The sequence below is a fragment of the Lepidochelys kempii genome, chromosome 21 (assembly GCF_965140285.1).
Source record: "Lepidochelys kempii isolate rLepKem1 chromosome 21, rLepKem1.hap1, whole genome shotgun sequence".
In the NCBI taxonomy this organism is placed as follows: domain Eukaryota; kingdom Metazoa; phylum Chordata; order Testudines; family Cheloniidae; genus Lepidochelys; species Lepidochelys kempii.
The window spans coordinates 11963730-11984639 of NC_136400.1; the positions used below are offsets into that span (position 1 = coordinate 11963730).

General features: G+C 44.4%; 1 protein-coding gene across 9 annotated transcripts in view; it reads left to right on the forward strand.

Annotated features, from left to right (window-relative positions):
- BRPF3 (bromodomain and PHD finger containing 3) overlaps positions 1-20131 on the forward strand; it is a 48493-nt gene extending 28362 nt beyond the window's left edge. For 5 of the 9 annotated variants that reach the window (XM_073320276.2, XM_073320274.2, XM_073320277.2 and 2 more), the window contains 5 exons: positions 508-604; positions 9302-9399; positions 13332-13429; positions 15970-16124; positions 17764-20131. In XM_073320276.2, coding sequence (XP_073176377.2) covers positions 508-604; positions 9302-9399; positions 13332-13429; positions 15970-16124; positions 17764-17947 — 632 coding nt within the window. In that variant the 3' untranslated portion in view covers positions 17948-20131. The other 4 variants (XM_073320275.2, XM_073320280.2, XM_073320282.2 and 1 more) reach the window with 3 other exon arrangements.
- The last annotated feature ends 779 nt before the right edge of the window (positions 20132-20910 follow it).

A 20910-nucleotide genomic window follows, 5' to 3' on the forward strand; every position in this document is an offset into this window, starting at 1 on the left:
ACCTGTCTAGTGGTCAGTAAATAAAGCACTTCATTTATCCAGAACAGGTGTTTGGTTGTCCAGACAAGAGGCCTTGCCTCCAGTAATCCCAGTGAGTTACAGACGAGCAGGTGCTGGGGAGAGGGAAGGTGGGCAAGAAGTGCTCTCTCATCAACAGTTAGAAACTGATCGGAGAAATGTACCAGTGAGTACGGTGACCATGACCCCTTGTTTGAAGCTAAACCATTGTTCCAAATAGTTAAGGAAAAATGCCGTTTTAGTAGATACCTGTTGGCTGTTGCTGGGTCTGGGGAACTGAGTTTAGCATTCACTTTGCTGTTAAATAAGATATTTTTAAAAAAAAGAGTGGTGGGAATATCTGGCTATCGGTATGATTCGCAGGGTCTAGAGCATTAGGGTGACAGCTCCTGAGCAGGTTGTGGTGTCTCTGGGGCTCCCCCTTCAAGCATCCTTGGGTCCTGGAGAGGCAAACCAGGCCTTTAGGCTGATTCTTTTGTGTCTTCTCAGCAGGAGTGACCAACGGCTTTGGGAAACATACGGAAAGCGGGTCTGACTCGGAGTGCAGCTCTGGCCTTGGCAGTGGGCTGGCATTTGAAGCCTGTAGGTAAGTCCCCTTCGCTGAGCCCTTCCTCAGAATACGTACTGTCTATACACGAACACGAAGCTGGGGTGTAAATCTACCCCATACTAGCTTGCCGTGCACCAAATGTCTGCATGGACCCCACTGCTGCGCGCTAAATGTTCCGTAGGGTGGTTTGATCTATCCCGCTTAGAAATTGAAATGGATCAAAGTGCTCTAGGGACTGACTGCACTGTCAGTGTGAAGCAGTAGGGTCCACACAGACACTTAGTGCGTGGTAGATTGGCACCCCAGCTTTTTGCGAACTAAACGTTAGTGTAAGTCAGTCCTATATGTTCTTACTGAGTTTCCTTGCCCTTCTCTCTAAGGCAACTTCACCATGTGAAATCCTGTTCAAATTGTTTCTTAACTTCTGTATTAATGTTGGGGCTGAGAGCCAAAAGCCTCCTGCGTCTCCACCCTTTACACTCCAGATATACTTCTCAAGCCAGTTCATAGATCCCAAGACAGCGTTTGATGTTTTAGATGTACTGATGTATAGTAGACTCATGTCACCTGATATGCATGTACATGCTCTAGCCGCTTTTACACAGGTATATCCATTACCAGAGAGCCAAAGTTGGGGAAACATAGGTCCCACCTGGTCAGCCCAACCCTCATGAGGTGAAGATGCGCTCCTATCTCTTACCAGCACTGCTGCTCTCTTTCTTCAGAAGTGCTTAGAAGATGTTCTCTTTTCCATTCTGGGCACCTCAGGCAGGACTGACTCGTCTGTAAACTGACCACCCAACCTCCCTTTTTGGCTGAAAAAGTTGACATAGACACAAGTATATATGATATGATTGATATTACTGTTCTGTTTTGGGAGTCTGACCATAGATTCTGTCTGTCACACCGCCCTGCTCACAATTTGAGCACCTCACAGTCATTGATAGATTTTTCCCTCACAACACCCTTGTGAGGTAGGAAGGTAGTGTTCCCATTTTACAGATGGGGAACTGAGAGAGGCTAGATAAGTGTCTTGCCCCAGGTCACACAATTGGTCTGTGTCAGAGCAAAGAATTGAACCCAGGTCTTGTGAGTCCCAGCCCAGAGCCCTAATCACTTTTTCAGGTTGGTGACTTCCTCATTTGAAGTGTAACGTTTTCAGGTAGCAATGATAATGGTGATTATCCAGATCATGCTTGACCTTGAAGGAGGAGATGTGTGAGTGGCGAAGCGAGATTTCCTTTGTTTTAGATTTAATAAAATTTTCTATATCCTCAACATCTCACAACCCCCGATTGTCTTATGTGACACCTTTGGGATCATAACCCACCAGCTGAGAAACACTGCACTAGGCCATCCTTCCTTCCTAAGAAAATACTCATTTAGCCATGCAAGGCTCCGATCCTGCAATTTTATTTGGTCTCTAAGGGCATAAGACTCTCCCCACAAACATGCCTTTTCAGAACTGGGGCTACAATTTAAAACTGATCATGATGGTTTTCCCTTAATAAACTATTCCACTGAGGCACAGAGTCACAGGAACATTTTTAGGATGCAAACTTTGCGCTAGGAGCTACATTGTGTTCCAAAATGTTACCTGTCAACAGATACCTATAATTTTGCTGTTGTAGCTAAGATTTGATTTGTGTTTCAACTATGAACCTGTGTTTAGAGGCGTACAGCTTGTCAACAGAAATTAATTCTGGTCTGAAATTAACATAACCCATTTGAACCCAAGAGCAAACTCGGTCTGGATTTATACATTTCTTTTTTAATAAAAAAGATTCTGAAAAGCAAATTCACACAAATTTCTTAAAAAAAGAAAAGGAGGACTTGTGGCACCTTAGAGACTAACCAATTTATTAGAGCATAAGCTTTCGTGAGCTACAGCTCACTTCCTCAGATGCATATGCATCTGAGGAAGTGAGCTGTAGCTCACGAAAGCTTATGCTCTAATAAATTGGTTAGTCTCTAAGGTGCCACAAGTCCTCCTTTTCTTTTTGCGAATACAGACTAACACGGCTGTTACTCTGAAACAAATTTCTTAGATGCTCTTGTAACTCACAAATAGGATTGTTTTTAAAGCCCAATTTTGCAGAAAGATAGTCCACAGTACTCACTGATCTTTTGAATTTCTTTGGCAAATATTTCGGAAGGTCTGAGGGAGCAAGCTGTAAAAACAGTCTATAGCCTATGAGCAGAATGTTAGCCATCCCTCTCCCCGCCCCGTCACCACTGCTTATAGGCTGGATTGTGCCCTATCCTCACATGACTGCATTGGAAGGAACACAAAGACACTTTCCTGCACACACACCATGTGTGGCAGGTTAGGGCTGGCCACAATTTCAGGGAGCTTGCGGATTGCTTCTGACTTCCATCCCTGCAGGAGCAAAAGGACAAGGAGGGTAGAGGCTTAGCAAAGTAATGGGTCCATCCATGAGGGTGGTATTAAGGGGGTGTCATAAATATAAAGGGAAGGGTAAACCCCTTTAAAATCCCTCCCGGCCAGAGAAAAAATCCTCTCACCTGTAAAGGGTTAAGAAGCTAAAGGTAACCTTGCTGGCACCTGACCAAAATGACCAATGAGGAGACAAGATACTTTCAAAAGCTGGGAGGAGGGAGAGAAACAAAGGGTCTGTGTCTGTCTGTATGCTGCTTTTGCCGGGGATAGACCAGGAATGGAGTCTTAGAACTTTAGTAAGTAATCTAGCTAGGTATGTGTTAGATTATGATTTCTTTAAATGGCTGAGAAAAGAACTGTGCTGAATAGAATGACTATTCCTGTCTGTGTGTCTTTTTTGTAACTTAAGGTTTTGCCTAGAGGGATTCTCTATGTTTTGAATCTAATTACCCTGTAAGGTATCTACCATCCTGATTTTACAGAGGGGATTTCTTTACTTCTATTAAAAGTCTTGTAAGAAAACTGAATGCTTTTTCATTGTTCTCAGATCCAAGGGTTTGGGTCTGTGGTCACCCATGCAAATTGGTGAGGATTTTTACCAAACGTTTCCCAGGAAGTGGGGTGCCAGGGTTGGGAGGATTTTGGGGGGAAAGACGTGTCCAAACTACGTTTCCCAGTAAACCCAGTTAGAGTTTGGTGGTGGCAGTGGAGATCCAGGGACAAGGGATAAAATTAATTTGTACCTTGGGGAAGTTTTAACCTAAGCTGGTGAAAGTAAGCTTAGGAGGTTTTCATGCAGGTCCCCACATCTGTACCCTAGAGTTCAGAGTTGGGGAGGAACCTTGACAGGGGGTGTAGTGAGTTACTTCCCACAGCAGATCATAGAATTTTATTGTAGGACTGAAAGGTACCTCGAGAGGTCTTCTAGTCCAGTCCCCTGCACTCATGGCAGGACTAAGTATTATCTAGACCATCCCTGACAGGTGTTTGTCTAACCTGCTCTTAAAAAGCTCCAATGACAGAGATTCCACAACCTCCTTGGGCAATTTATTCCAGTGCTTAACTACCCTGACAGTTAGGAAGTTTTTCCCAACGTCCAGCCTAAACTGCCCTTGCTGCTATTTAAGCCCATTGCTTCTTGTCCTATCCTCGGACGTTAACAAGAAAAATTTATCTTCCTCCTCCTTGTAAAAACCTTTTATGTATTTGAAAACTGTTATCATGTCCCCTCTCAGTCTTCTTTTCTCCTGACTAAACAAACCCAATTTTTCGATCTTCCCTCATAGGTCATGTTTTCTAGACCTTTAATAATTTTTGTTTCTGTTCTCTAGACTTTCTCTACTTTGTCCACATCTTTCCTGAAATGTGGTGCCCGGAACTGGACACAATACTCCAGTTGAGGCCTAAGCAGAAGAAGAATTACTTCTTGCGTCTTGCTTACAAAACTCCTGCTAATGCATCCCAGAATGACGTTTGCTTTTTTTGCAAGTGTTGACTGCTGACTCGTATTTAGCTTGTGATCCACTATGACCCCCAGCTCCCTTTCCTCAATACTCCATCATAGGAAGTCATTTCCCATTTTGTATGTGTGCAACTGATAGTTCTTTCCTAAGTGGACTACTTTGCATTTGTCCTTAATGAATTTCATCCTATTTAATTCAGATCATTTCTATAGTTTGTCCAGATCATTTTGAATTTTAATCCTATCCTCCAAAGCACTTGCAACAACTCGTCTGCAAACTTTAGAAGTGTATTCTCTATACCAGTGGTTCTCAAAGCCAGTCCGCCGCTTGTTCAGGGAAAGCCCCTGGCGGGCCGGACCAGTCTGTTTACCTGCCGCTTCCGCAGGTTCGGCCCTTCGCGGCTCCCACTGGCCACGGTTCACCACTCCAGGCCAATGGGGGCTGCAGGAAGTGATGCGGGCCAAGAGACATGCTGGCCGCCCTTCCCGCAGCGGTAAACAAACCGGTCCTGCCCACCAGGGGCTTTCCCTGAACAAGCGGCGGACTGGCTTTGAGAACCACTGCTCTATACCATTATCTAAATCATTGATGAAGTTATTGAACAGAACCAGATCCAGAACTGATCGCTGCGGGACCCCACTTCATATGCCCTTCCAGCTTGACTGAACCACTGATAACTACTGTCTGGGAACGGTTTTCCAACCAGTTTTGCACCCACCTTATAGTAGCTCCATCTAGGTTGTATTTCCCTAGTTTGTTTATGAGAAGGTCATGCGAGATAGTATCAAAAGCCTTACTAAAGTCAAGATAGACCACATCTACTGCTTCCCCCCATCTACAAGGCTTGTTACCCTGTCAAAGAAAGCTATCAGATTGGTTTGACGCGATTCATTCTCGACAAAGCCATGCTGTTACTTATCACCTTATTATCTTCCAGGTGTTTGCAAATTCATTGCTTAATTATTTGCTCCATTATCTTTCTGGGTACTGAAGTTAAACTGACTGGTCTATTCCCCGGGTTGTTCTTATTCTCCTTTTTATAGATGGGCGCTATAGTTGCCCTTTTCCATTCCTCTGGAATCTCTCCTGTCTTCCATGACTTTTTGAAGATAATTGCTAATGGCTCAGATATCTCAGTCAGCTCCTTGAATATTCTAGGACATATTTCATCAGGCCCTGGTGACTTGAAGACATCTAACTTGTCTAAGTAATTTTTAACTTGTTCTTTCCCTATTTTATCCTCTGATCCTACCTCACTTTCACTGTGTTAGACGTTCGATCGCTATTAAACTTTTTTGGAGAAAACTGAAACAAAAAAGTCATTCAGCACTTCTGCCATTTCCGCATTTTCTGTTATTGCTTCCCCCCCCCCCCCACCTCCCCTTTCTGAGTAACCGGCCTACCCTGTCTTTGGTCTTCCTCTTGCTTCTAGTGTATTTGTAGAATGTGTTCTTGTTACCCTTTTTATCTCTAGCTAGTTAAATCTTGGTTTGTGCCTTGGCTTTTCTATTTTTGATCCTGCATACATGTGTTATTTGTTTATATTTATCCTTTGTAATTTGACCTAGGTTCCACTTTTTATAGGACTCTTTTTTGAGTTTCAGATCATTAAAGGATAAGCCAGCGTGGTCTCTTGCCAGACTTCCTATCTTTCCTACGCAGTGGGATAGTTTGCTCTTGTGCCATTGCTAATATCTCTTTGAAAAACTGCCAACTCTCTTGAACTGTTTTTCCCCTTAGACTAGCTTCCCATGGGATCTCATCTACCAACTCCCTGAGTTTACTAAAGTCTGCCTTCTTGAAATCCATTATCTTTACAGGACTGTTTTCCCTCCTACCATTCCTTAGAATTATGAACTCTATCATTTCATGATCACTTTCATCCAAGCTGCCTTCCACTTTCAGATTTTCAGCCATGTCCTCCCCATGTGTCAAATTCAAATCTAGAACAGCCTCTCCCCTAGTAGCTTTCTCCACCTTCAGAAACAAAAAATTGTCTCTCATACATTCCAAGAACTTGTTGGTTAATTGGTGCCCTGCTGTGTTATTTTCCCAACAGATGTCTGGGTAGTTGAAGTCCCCCATCACCACCAGGTCCTGTGCTTTGGATGATTCTGTTAGTTGTTTCAAAAAGCCTCATCCACCTCTTCTTCCTGTAGTAGACCCCTACCATGACATCACCCTTGTTTTATACACCTTTTATCCTTACCCAGAGACCTTCCACAAGTCTATCTCCTATTGCCATCTCAACCTCAGTCCAAGTGTATAAGGCAACATCTCCTGCCTTATTTCCCTGCCTGTCCTTCCTGAGCAAGCTGTACCCTTCTATCCGAATAGTCCAGTCATTTGTATTATCCCACCAAGTCTCTGTGATGCCAATTATGTCATAGTTGTGTTTATTCACTAGCATTTCTAATTCTTCCTGTTATTTCCCCATACTTCTAGTTCTTCCTGCTTATTCCCCATACTTCTCAGATGTTGAGGGTTGCTGGGTGTCTGGTTTTTGACCAGAATGCCCGGTCGAAAAGGGACCCCGGTGACTCCAGTCAGCACCACTGCCTGGGTTGTTAAAAGTCCAGTTGGCAGTGCAGCAGGGCTAAGGCAGGCTCCCTGCCTGTCATGGCTCTGCACGGCTCCCAGAAGCAGCAGCACGGCCCCCTTCCGACTCCTCGGCGTAGGGGCAGCCAGGGGGTCCGCGCAGTGCCCCCGCCCCAAGTGCCAGCTCTACGGCTCCCATTGGCCAGGAACCACAGCCAATGGAAGCTGTGGGGGCGGTGCCTGAGGATGGGGCAGTGCGCAGAGCCGCCTGGCCACCTCTCCATGTAGGAGCCAGAGGGGGGACATGCTGCTGCTTCTGGGAGCTGCCTGAGGTAAGCGCCGCCTGGAGTCTGCACCCCTGACACACACACACACACACTCCCCAACCCCCTGCTGCAGCTCTGATCCCTCTCCTGCCCTCCAAACCCCTTGGTCCCAGCCAGGAGCACCTTCCAAACCCCTCATCCCCCGGCCCACCCCAGAGCCTGCATCCGAAGCTGGAGCCCTCACACCCCCTGCACTCCTGCCCCAGCCTGGATCCCCCTCCTGCACCCTGAACCCCTCATTTCTGGTCCTACCCCAGAACCTGCACCCCCAGCCCAGAGCCCATACCTCCTCCCTCAACACCCTGCCTCAACCCAGAGCCCCTTCCCATACTCTGAACCCCTTGGCTCCACCCCCCCAGCCCGGACCCCCCTCCTGCACCCCAAGCCCCTCATCCCTGGCCCCAGCCTAGAGCCCGCCCCCCCTCCCACACCCCAACCCCCTGAGCCAGCCCGGTGAAAATGAGCGAGTGAGGGAGGGTGAGGAGAGTGAGAGACAGAGGGAGGGGGAATGAAGTGAGCAGGGGGCAGGGCCTCAGAGGAGAGGCGGGGTAGGGGGCAGGACCAGGGTGTTTAGTTTTGTGCAAGTAGAAAGTTGGCAACCCTAGATGTTGTGCCTCTCTGAGGCATAGTGCCTCCAAGTACTCTCCCTGTGAGGTGCACCTTTTCATCAGCCCTTGTAGGGGGCGTCCTGCTAATAATATGATCTAAATCAGTTTTGCCACTTCTAGTTAGGTTGAGTAGACTCTTGTTCCATATGTCGTCCTGATGAAGCTAATGGGACATCGAAACCAATGGAACTACTCACAGAGTAAGGTGCTACTTAGTATCAGAGGGGTAGCCATGTTAGTCTGTATCCACAAAAACAATGAGGAGTCCGGTGGCACCTTAAAAACTAACAGATTTATTTGGGCATAAGCTTTCGTGGGTAAAAAACCCCACTCCTTCAGATGCATGGAGTGAAAATTACAGATACAGGCATAAATATATTGGCACATGAAGAGAAGGGAGTTACCTTACTACTTAGTGTGAGCAAGAGTGGGAGAATTGGGCTCATAATTAGTTCTAATACTGATTAGGTAGATATTTCTGTATCCACTGGAAGTTTCTTAAAGAAGTAAGAATGGTCCAGTGGTCTAAGAACAGGACCAGTGGTCCGGAATTCAGTGTCACTTCACCTTTTTTGCCCGTTTCCGTACCTATAAAATGGGAAAAATGTTACTTGGCTCACAACGGAATTGTAAAGATTAGTTAATGTTTTATAATACAGTCTGAAGATGAAAAGTGCTATGTAAATGCTTATTATAATTACAAGTAATTCACATCTCAAAAATGATGTTAGAGTTGTGGGATGCACACAAAACAAGGAGTTGAAAATTAGCCTGATACGTCATGGAAAACATATACAATTATTCTATGTAGGGTCAGTTCTCTTTACTGTTTTAAAATAATTGGTTACTAGGAAATTACTATAATGTTACAAATGAACATTTTCAGCTAGGGAACAAAAATCAAGAGTTACTAAATTCTTCAGCTGTAGGGTTACTGTTTTCATAAATGTTCTCGGTAATAAAGAACAAGGAAAAAGAGATCCTGAAAATCTGATACTGGAGCCCTATTGTTTATCCATTAGAATCGGTTTCAAAGAGGTTGGCTACTCTTTTATGCTCCAGTGTCTAAACACAAACCAGGTAAACTTGTTGAGTTTAAGTGTTGTAGATTTGACTCTTAGTGTACACTTCTTTGATGGGTTTCTCCCTCAAGTTCAGCAAGTCTCCTTAACTGCACCCACAAAAATATATCAAAGCAGATATATTGGCAAATTTTACTGGAGCATTTAATGAGACCTGCTGAAAGTAGATCTTTAGTGTTCTTTTCATATCGAGATTGCATCAGTCCAATAATTTCCCTGCATTTTCCAAACAGCTGGAGAATCCTGTAACTCTGCTGTGCTTTGTAGTGAAATCTTGCTTTCCCTAACACTCTACTTTTTGTTTCTTTTTAACAGCGGTTTGACTCCTCCCAAACGTAGTCGAGGGAAGCCAGCCCTTTCTCGGGTCCCCTTCTTGGATGGTGTGAATGGAGACTCTGATTACAGCAGCTCAGGTGAGAATAATGTCTACAGAAGAAGCTCTTTGGGGCAGGCACAGTCTGGCACTACGGGTCCTGGTTTGTGATTGGGACTCTGAGGCGTACATATAATAAATCATACTAATAATAAATAATACTAATAAAAGGAGTGCCGTCTCTGAAAATGACTTTATAGCTGTTCACTGTCACTACTTTCCTTGTCAGTGGGTGCCATACATCAGTGTCATGGAGCCACACTCTTCTAATACTACCCAAGGCAATTCTCTGGTTTTCTAGCACACCAGTGATCAGATTCCAATTTCAGGTACGGAGGTCAGTCAGTGGAGTTAGTGCAGATTTACACTACTGGAGCTGAGATCAGAATCTTAACTCTCTACTATACATCTATCCCCTTCTTTATAGCCACTGGACTCTGTCTCCTAGCTCAATGGAAACGATTATTGTCAAGGATATTGTACACTCAGCAAACTGCTGCTGAGATAAGTTTTACAGAGCGAGCCCACTTCTGGGGAAGTTTGAATCTCTGGGAGAGCTCTGTGTGTTTTAACCTCACTTTGGGATAGCAAAAGAAAATATACGTCATATATTTCCCAATCTCACCCTCATTTAGGTCATCCTATGTATGCATTTCTCTGATTCATTCTGACTTCCAATGCAGTCTATAGTCTGCATTCTACAGTATAGTGACTGTTCACCTCGGGCAGGGACTCTCTCACCCTGTGAAATTCACATTAATTAAAACTCCTTCTCAAAAGCCAGGAGCTAGCAGATTAGTCATGTGTCCCCCATGTGGAACTTTTGCAGCCTTGGCTATGATAAAAATGGTAGCTAATCTTATTCCATCAACCTGAGCTAGACATTCCCTGCAGGGATTAAGCAGCCAGATACGTGACAGCAGAATAGCCTGCGTGTTTGTACTCCATTGAAAAAAATCCTGCTGTCTGAACAGTGGTGCAGATTCATCCATAGTGAAACTTCAGTGATTTCAGTAGAGATTCACTAGGGGTGGATTTAACCCGTTATAATTTTGTTCTGGGGCTTACAGGGTCAAATTAATCTCTGATGATTTGATTTTAGGGGAGCTACACCAATTTACTCTAGAACTGAATCTGATCAGTGTTTCTATGTGAAAGGTGTCTCTTGATTCAGGCATGTGGTTGGGGTTGCAATTTAGGCTATGAGAAGGGAGTTGTGGTGACCCTATGAATTAAGAGGCTCTGATCTTGCAAGCCTGACTATATATATTACCATAGCATTAATAAGGCTGGGCTTTTGCCATGGGACCCATCGATTACGAGATCTTCCGTGAGTGTTTTGTGGGGGTTGTTTTGTTTTAATGTTCACAACTTTTGATATTGTAGAGGTTTTCGTGGCTTAGGTGGTAAAATAGCTGAATAAACCTCACTGTGAGGTGCACAGTAAAACCATGGGCTGTGTGATTGGCTGGAAGCCCAGCCACACCACCGTGGCAACACAAAGAAGTAGCGTATAAAACAACATCTTAAATGGAGGAGACTGTGTCTAGTTGGTAGAGCTGGTAACTGGTAGGTAGAACCCCTGGATTCTCCTCCTAGCTCTGCCACTGAGTTGCTGTGCCATCTAGGGCAAGTCACTTCACCTCTCTGTGCCAGAGTTTCTGCAGTTTTATAATGGGGGTTAATATTTCTGTAATGAAATCATCAGTGCAGGATTATCATTCCTGTGTCTTTTGCCTCCGGTATGAGTGCCGTGAGAAACTCCCCAGCTCTTAAGACTTTTGACCCTCTGAAGCACCTCTGCCGTTGTTTGACGGCTCTGGACCATTGAGTATCCAACCTCAAGTATCTCAAGTCATTTTGGCTGGTTCCTTTCAACAGCAGGAAGCAAGAACTCCCCTAAACCCTGCATTGCATATAAAAACACAACTAAGGACGTAACCTGATGATTACCTGTTCTGTTCATTCCCTCTGGGGCACCTGGCATTGGCCACTCTCGGAAGACAGGATACTGGGCCAGATGGATCTTTGGTCTGACCCGGTATGGCTATTCTTATGTTCTCATCTATACAACCATTTATTTTACGGCAAGCTGGGATGTGAATCTACCCCGCACTAGACTGCTGTGGACTAATTGTCCGTGTGGACCCTGCTGATGTGCATTAACAGTTATTTAGTGTGCTTTGATCTAGTCCCGTTTCAAAGATGACTAGATCAAAGAGCATTAATTAAACATTAATGTGCGTCAGCAGGGTGCGCACAGATGGCTGGTCTGTGGTAGGCTAGTGCGGCATAGATTCGTGTCCCAGCTTGCTGCAAACCAGTTGATCATGAAGACAAGCCTAATATTCCTCTTTTCTCTCCTTTCAAAAAATTAAAAAGGGGTCAAACCGCATCTTTCCCCTTCTTGTTATGAATGGAATTCACCCCTGCACTAAAGTGACACTTCAACCCGATTTTGAAGGTTGAAGTGGTGTGAAATGCTTTGAGCCTGCTCTTTGCACAAGAGTGAACGTCGCCCGGTATTTGTACTGGTGTTTACAAAAGTATCCCCTGCTTTGGTGGCTCTTCTGTTCAGAACTATTCCAGCTGCCGCCACACTACATGCACTACTGTTATCACCCAGTGACTCTTCTGAAAAAATTCAGTGACAAAGTCCTGCTTAGAAGTCACATAGGGCTTGATTTTCTGAGGTGTTGAGCCCCCACAACTGCAGTTGAAGTCAGCTACAGGTCTTAGCATTCCCTTTTTCTCAACCGTTATGTTTTTTAGATGTGTGTGTTTCTAAATCACCGAACTGAGCTTTTAATAAAACTTTAACTGAAGCACCGCTGTTAAATATGTTGTATTGGGAAATGAGATCAGGAGGAAAAGCACTTATCGCCTTCTCAGCTGTTCTTTGCTCGCCTTTCCCCGATGTTGCGAGAGCTGTACTGGGGACCCTGCTGAGCCACGCCCGAGTGTTTCAGGATTTGGAGGAGCTGGAGCAGTTTTACTATTAGGGAAGTAACGATTTATAAAATATTGTTGGTCTGGGGCCAAGCAGGGCTGCAGTGGCATCCCGGAGGCACAGCCATGTGCATTTTGCATCAGAAGAGAGCAAGGTTGGCATGGGACCAGTGAGACCCACCTCGTGTCTGGCTGGGGAAATTCCAGGACCATCTTTTTGTTCCGTGCTTGTACAGCCTCTAGCAGAGTGGGGTCCTGGTCCAGGACTCAGGCTCCTAGCACTACGGTAATACAAATAATAATAATAATTAATAAATAATAATCATCTCCAAACAACTGACCTTATAGTCGCAGGTGGACAGATCCCAGTCTCCAACTTCCAAGCCCTGAGTCATGAAGCCAGATTGTCCAGCGCAGTAATTAAAATAGATTAGCCCAGGAGGGGGAGCTCTCATTGCACCACCCCAAGAGGAAGGGGTACTGTGTGGGACTGCTCCTTACTCAAGGCATGGAGAGGAGGTGGAGACCCTTCCTGCTTACTTTACGCCCTGCTCTGCATGAGGGTGTGAATCAACTCTGTTTCTGGTGTTGCACAACAACATAGATCCTTGGAGCAGGGACATGGGGTGGCAGCAGAAGGCAAAAACAAGTGACTTTTCATTTTGCGTCATCCCTCCATCAGGAAAATGGGGTTGATTATAAAATGGATGTAGCCGCACACGTACTAGTGGTGACGTGGATCTGTTTGAGGGGTAAAAGGTGGGGCGGATGTAGGTTTATTTTGAACACAGTGAAATTTCAGCTGTGCACTTACTACATAGCAAGGAGGTTTAAAAAAGCAAGCCAGGAATTCTGCTCATGTATTTTAGCCACCACAGCAGTCTCATCTGCATTAGCCGGTTGCTTTGGAGAACGTGTGGGCTGGTGTGTCTGAGTTCGTAGACAGAGATGTTTCTTCTGTTCCCTACTTCTCTATACTAATGCTCAGGCACTTCTAAGTCGTGTTTCTTTGTGACCCCTTAGGCAGAAACCTCCTGATGCCGTTTGAGAGCCATGCTGAACTGGAACCTTTGGAGCTCGTGTGGGCAAAGTGTCGAGGCTATCCGTCCTACCCTGCCTTGGTAAGTACACCTGTCGCACAGGGTCCTCCCTTGCTGTAGCAGCAAGGTTAGCAACGCAGAGTCCAGTGCTGGGGGTGAAGCGTAGCCAGTTAGAAAAGAGAAACTTCCTCCTGTTCACGTAATGCTTGGTTCTTTCCTTCGCACTGTCAACTGCCATTTTGCTCATTGTTTCAGACCATTGGGAAAATGTTGCAAAACATAAATCTGTTGGTGCCAAAAAATGAGCACTTTCTTCTCCTATCTTGCTCACTGTTCTGGCGCGTTGCGAGAGCTATCTGTGCTGTTGGCCACATGAAACATGCAGGTGCAATTACACACTTTGCTTGCATAATTTCTGCATTCACACATGTAGATTCCTAACGGGCCATTTGCATGTGCAGATACCCAATGAATGGGTACAATTACAATAATTGCATGTGCAAATTAGCTATGCTGTTGCATGCACATTTTTGCGCCAAGCCTTAGGCACCTGGCCTTTTGAACAATAGTCCCTTAGTACCTTTCGAGATGGGTGCACAGGCTGTTGCTAAGAAATCCATAAACTGGCATCAGGGGTTTAAAGGAAACGTGCTAGAGTTCATGGTCTAAGACAATGAACACCGCTATTGCTAAAAAGTGTAGTTAGCACTGTGTTTTACAAGCATTATTTAAATAACCAATAAAGAGAGAATTCTGACTAAGTTTGAACAGGAGCCAGATAAGCAGTAAGTGTGATTCTACTCTTCACAGTTTCTGCTGACTAGAACAAAGACGTCTCTCAAGAAGCTGATCTTTTTGTTCCCCTTGTCCGTGTAATTTCCCAGTATGGCTACCACTTGTGCATCTGCATTGTTGGGAGTGCTAGGATAGACACAAAGCTGATGGTAGCTGGTTACCCTTTGACTCCTTTGATGGAAAATTGTAGGAAATAAAAGCTATTGTAGACAAAGGCATGGAAAGTACAAAGGCGCCATCAACTCTGGTGAAACAGCAGAGTTTTAACACCATGCTTGAGTGTAACCAGGGTTTATACTTGTTTGTGGCCAAACAGAATTCCATCACTGTTTGGCCAGTTACTGTAGACAGGACCAAACTATGCTAGAATGGTATTCATAAACCATGTTCCTAGCCCAGGTAGGAGCCCAAGGTAGAGAACAATTGTTCTGTGCCATCCCAGTTTGGCCACAAGCAGAGTTTAGACTGTGTTGAAGCTTGGTTTTTAAATGGTTATATCAGTATAGACAGAGTCTTATGTCATGTTTGAAACAGGGCACAATCTGCTGTGCTGATAAAGAGTGTTTTCAAATTCGTCCAGCTGGCCAGTGTCAGAGCCCAACTGGTCATCCAAGCCAGTAGGATGCATCTCTGCGCCCAGGTCGGAAAGCACAGAAGTCTGGACCTGGTTTCATATCTGGTTTCTGCAGTTTCATCTACCCCATCTGACTTCAAGTAAATGTTGGCACACTGGCATATCTGCTTTATGCAGAGAGAATTGATACATCTACTTTTAGATCTGCCCTAAATGACTGCATTTTTGTCCAGAGTACCCCCGGGTCTGGCACTACCTGTCAACACTTCTGAAATACTGGACCGGATTCTCATTTAGTACCAGTGTAAATTCAGAAGTAACTCCACTGAAGTCCATGGAGTTGCAGCTGGGTAACACTGGCATGAGTGAGATCAACTTATGCCTATTGGATGTAATAATCTTGTCACATTTACTGTGTGAACTTAGGGGGAAAGCCCTCTTTAAATAATAAAATACTGGATTTATACTGAGTTATTGGCTACCAAAAAAGTATATATTAAAATACAGTATTGTGACAGTGCCTAACTCAATGCTGTATGTTCATGTCCTTTCCCTTTCAACATTAGCCTCTTGGCTGGAGACCTTTATGGGTCTCCCACAATACTGCATACGCCCTAGAGACAAAGCCGCTTCTACGAAGGCTCTATGCAGGGCGTTACTCAAATGGAGCAGGAGGGTGCCTCTTGCTTATATGCCATAGGTTACTTTAACTATCTAGCTTGGACATACTGCAAGAGAGAGAGTATAGATAAGCTATGCTTTCTCTGCTTTTCTTCAGGGCTTCATGCTTAGCATAATAGGACCTTGATCCTGACCAGAGCCTCTGATTGCTACTGTAATATAAATATGAAATTATAATCATAATGACTATCTAACTATCTTAGGTACTTGTATGGCTCCCATTGACCATTTCAGTCCTGACTGATATCCCATGTAAACTCACTGGCTTCAGACTGTATTTAGCTTGGCTATAAAGTTGTTTAATCTCTGGTGCTGAGCAAGTCGGGAGCCCGTCTATTAGCACAAATGTCTTTTGCATTGGGAAATCCCATGTCTGCCATCAAAAGTCTGAACTCTTCTGCACGCACTTGCATCCTCTTCCTCCCTCCTGTTCCCTGCAGGTTCCCTCCCCCCGGTGCCTTTTTGCTCAGGCAGTGCAGAGCAGGGCTGTGCTCTTAGGCTGAACTTGCAGGAGTCTTCCTGTGGTGGGGCTTTCGAAATACTGATCCGTTCGCCTCATCTGTCTCTCCAGATAATTGATCCCAAGATGCCGCGCGAGGGCCTCCTTCACAACGGAGTCCCCATCCCTGTCCCTCCCCTGGATGTTTTGAAGTTGGGGGAGCAGAAACAGACAGAGGCAGGAGAAAAGCTCTTCCTTGTCCTATTCTTTGACAACAAGAGAACCTGGTGAGTGAACAGACATCGTGGGATGGGCTGCCCAGAAGGAAGATTTAACATTATTAAGGCAGATTTAAGGTGGAGCATTTTTAAAGACACAGCAGTCGCAAAAATCTCCTTGAAGGGGTTTGCACACCTCTCCCTTGCCCGAATGCATGACAGTGGGGTCTCCTGCTTACATGATCAGCAGCTGGAAGAGGCATTTATTTGCACAATGACCTTCCTCCAGGGTCACAGGATGCTTTTACAGGAAAAATACTGAATTGTATCAAGAACTAATTTTACAGTCAAAATCAGCAGCCAATAAAAAGTGCCTTTTGTTCTGAAAGCTGAGGCAGACCGTGCATCCAGTTCTACCGTTGTAGAGAAAGTTTGCTGAAATTTCTAGGTCAGCATTTTCAAAACGTTAGACTTATTCCATATTTAGACACCTAAACAAGCAGCCACATTTTTCAGAGATGCTGAGTGCCTACAGTTTCCAGGTCAGGCTATTTGTTGAAGTTCCATAATACAGATTTTAGGAACCTATCATAAGGCATCCAAGTGCAATTTTTGTGCCTAACTCTCAAGGACTTTATCGTTTGATCTCAGACAGACTAAATACCCTCCTGATCGTGGCCTCAGTGGAGGACCAGGTTTATATGGTAGCAAAAGACCGATCAGATATAATAAGCCCCAAGCCAATGAAGTGCTTTGAAAATAAGCAAGAAAGCCTTGAAATCCATATGTGAAGCAATGTAAAGATTGTAAAAGTGGAGCGACACCTGGGAGAGAGACAAGGCGGGTGAACTAATATCTTTTAGTGGACCAGGTTCTGTGAGTGAAAGAGACAAGCTATCGAGGTACACAGAGCTCTTCTTCAGGTCTCTGGAGAAGTTGGTCCACTAAAAGATATTACATAACCCACCTTGTCTCTCTCATGTCTTGGGACCAATACGGCTACAACAACACTGCAGACGTCCTGGGAGAGAGGTGAGTACCTATAATGATGCTGATAGCCGTACCCTCAAGGAGCTGAATTAGTGAATCAGGAGGTCCCACAAGGAAAGAGGAACTGACTGTGCAGGTAAAAGTCACATGGTAGGTAATATCCATGTGCACTTCAGATCACTGTTTCAAAGAGCTTACACTCTGAACAAAGTAGACACAGAGTAGACAAATACACTAGGGAACCCAGAAGAGATAATGAATAGGATTTTTCTTTCTTCTTTTATTATTAACTCTCCTCTGGCATTGCAAAATGGAATGAGGCTAGGCTTTTCAAAGGAGCCTAAGGGAATTAGACATCCACATTCCATTTCAGTGAGCTCCGAACTCCCTTAGGCATGGTCTGCAATACACAGGTCGACGTAAGGCAGCTCATGTTGGCCTGCTTACGTCAATGTCTACACTACAGCCTTGTCCTGTCGATGTAAGTGGTATACTACACCGACATAGTGACTCCATCCACAAGAGGCATAGCACAGGGATTCTCAAGCTTCATTGCACTGTATGAATGTAGCTTTCTGCAAAGCTAGAGAGATTTTAGCCCTTAGCCTTGAAAGGGCTGGAAGTCTCGGTGGCCCTGGGCCATTGGCCATTCTTTCCCATCTGCCCTCTCTCCATTTCTCTTGGTGACAGGGTTTTTGGTATTCTGCTTGGATTGCAGGCAATGGCTTCCGCGGGACAAAGTTCTTCCCCTTGGGGTGGACGACACAGTGGACAAGCTAAAGATGATGGAGGGCCGAAAAACTAGCATCCGCAAGTCCGTCCAGGTGGCGTACGACCGAGCAATGATCCACATGAGCCGCGTCCGGGGAGACCACCCCTTTGTCACGTCAAATTATCTGTAGGGAGTCGGAAATGCCCACTCTGCTCCATTTTTTCAGACCCAGTGCTTGCACCTGTTGGCACGGTGGACCTTGCCATGCACAGAACGGTAGGGGATTCCTCCCTGCCTGGGGGAGCGTGATGGGGCGTCTGATGTGCTCTTCTGTGTTCCTGTGAGAGATGCACTATGCCTAGCAGTGTAAGAAGCTCCTATAAAGTACCTTGATTCGTGCCAAAAAGCCTGTCCGGATTCTTTCTGAATGTGTCTCATTGAAGAGCCGGCAGGAGAGGAAGTGATCTATTAGGCTGGACCACAAGAAAGAAGCTGGTGAAGTGTGGGGGGGGAGCTTCAGTCTGATGGTTGGACATCACGCCCCACACCTCTTGGGTTTTTAGTCTGCAGCCAGCTCTGAGTAATTCTCTGGAATCCATCACCATTGTAAATAAACCAGTAACCTTTAGTGGAACTCCTGCTGGACTGTCTTGTGCCAAATTTACAATAACCATCACTGGACTTTTTTAATTTCATTTTTTAAATGACATTGGTTGCCCCATGGCGTTAACAAATTTGCAGCCTACTGTTATTGTTATGACTCTCATGCCTATGTATATATAATATGTTTTCATGGTAGGTTTTCACCACAACTAGAAAAGATTGAGATCATATTTTGATAACTCTCCCTTTCTCCTTACGCACACATGCACAAATGCACAGAGCTTTAAATATAAAAAACAAGTCCCCTAATTTTATTTTTTATTTTTGTGTGTGTGACCTAGACATTTATAGTCAATAGTTTCATGCGTAAATTTCAATTTCAGTGACTATGTGACAATTCCAAGAACATGTTCTTCATATTCCATCTTAACAGAGTATTGAGTCTGGGCAAGAAAACGTCTTTTATGTTTTTTTAACCTAATTTTGGAAGTGTCTAATCAGCTGGAGCAGCTTGACAGACACTAACGTTGATCAGGGCAGGAGGAAGACACGCCCTGTGGTGTCGTTTTATGCGTGTTCAGTTTAAAATAACTAGTTGGAATGTCAGACCCCCCAATTCTTCTCTGCCCTTATTTTTTCACGGACTGTCTTTTTAAAGTTTTCCTCCAGCTTGGTTTGGACTGAATTAAAGCTGTGACTGGATTTCTGCTAGCTGGAGCACATAACCATTTCACCCGTTCACATCTCTTCCTTGCTCTGTGGGTCTCTAGCATTTGCGATCCGTTCCAAACAAAAAAAAAAAAACAAAAACCCAGCTCTGCAGAGAACCCTGTTTTACTGCTTTTGTATTGCAAAACCAGGGACAGCTAATGTTTGAAAGCTGATGACAAAACTTTTCTTTTCTATTAGCCAAGGATTCATCATTTCTCTTATCTGTTCTATTGTGGGGGTTTTTTTTTCCTTTTAAATTTTAAGAACCAAAGGTGCAGATTCAAGATTGCAGACAGAATATCACCCTTTCGCTTTTTAACTCAATACTTTTTTATTATTTTAACTTTTTCATACTAAAGAGAATGTGGGGAGAAAATAATAATAAATGGGGGGGGATCACTGCCATTTCTACTTGGTCTACTTTTTTAAAGTACCACTTCTTATACATTGGGACATGGAACCACACCTTAAGGAAAATACCTGTATAAAGACGGGGTATAAGATTTTGTAAAAATAATAATAATCCCTAAAGAGTGTGGATAGGGAAGGAAGTTGTGTACATAGTTGTAAAATATCGTTCTAAATTATTCAGGCCTATTGTCACCATTCTTGAAAGTCCTCAGTTGTGTTGCTGGGTCTTTTTGTATGCACACAGTATAATTTATTTAAAGGAACATACACTTTTTCCAGATAGTATCTCAGCTGTGGACTTGTGACCTGTGTATAACTGTTTTAAGATCTTGGGGGCAGGGTGGGGGATTTGTTTTGTTTTGTTTCCTTTTTTTTTTTTTTTATGACATTTTAGAATTTTAATTGGCTAATATCCTGCTGTTGCTACGGGACCTAAACGTTACTGTCAGTCTGCTGTAAAGCACAGATTGCTCTATTTATTGTAGAAAGTGAGTTTATTTGCTTTCTAGAATTGTTTATATCAGATGGTATAAGAGAGGTAATAAGAAAATCTATGCTTGTAAAGAAAAAAAATGCTAATTTTACCTACTATAATCTGACTGTCTGAAACTCTATTTTCTCTCTGAGAAATAAATGTTCTAATGTAAAATCTGTGGTTGGGTTGTCCTGGCGTGTTCAGACTTTTGAAGACTTCTTTCCCACCCGCCGCCAGTCTGCTGGGATGAGAAACAAGCAAGAAACCTAACAAGAGCTTTTTGATCTCCTGCATTACCAGATGACAGTGGAGGTGAGGACTCTCCTTTTGCATCTACTTCTTCCTCCTTTTAGTGTCAGGACCACATCTTGAAGAGCAGTCCTCTTCTGCAGAGTGCTTACTGACAAGCAGAGTAAGGTCTCTCTGATATCTGAGGTGCAGCTCCTTGGTTCCTCCAGGTCCCTTGCTAATTACCCGCTGCTATGGTTTGTTTTCCTTTATCCTCCGTATTGCCATAGAATGAATGGCTCCATGTGGGATGTATTGCTGTAAACAATGAAAATAGTCCTGCAGAGGAAGTGAAATTCACCCCCGGGCAGAGGACCAATGCAAGGCCTATGTACCACTGAAGTCTCACTTAAACCCTGAGCCCCGATCCTGCGGTCCTTCATTGATTTTAGAGGGACTGAGCATGAGTGCAGACAGTCTTCCTGTTTGTATCTCATTGCAGGATCGGGGCCTAACAGCTTAAGTGGGACTTAAACGGTCCACATGATGTTGGCACTCCGCACATTGGTGAATTTAACCCCTTGGTCTGAGGTGTCTGCTTCCTGGGCTGGCTTGAAGGTGTCTCTGTTCATCTGCTTTTCTTATTCCTAAGGCTCACTGTAGCGCTGGTCTGGCCCTGCAGCCTCCTTGCTCTTGAGAAAGAATAACTGCTCCGAGGCTTGTGA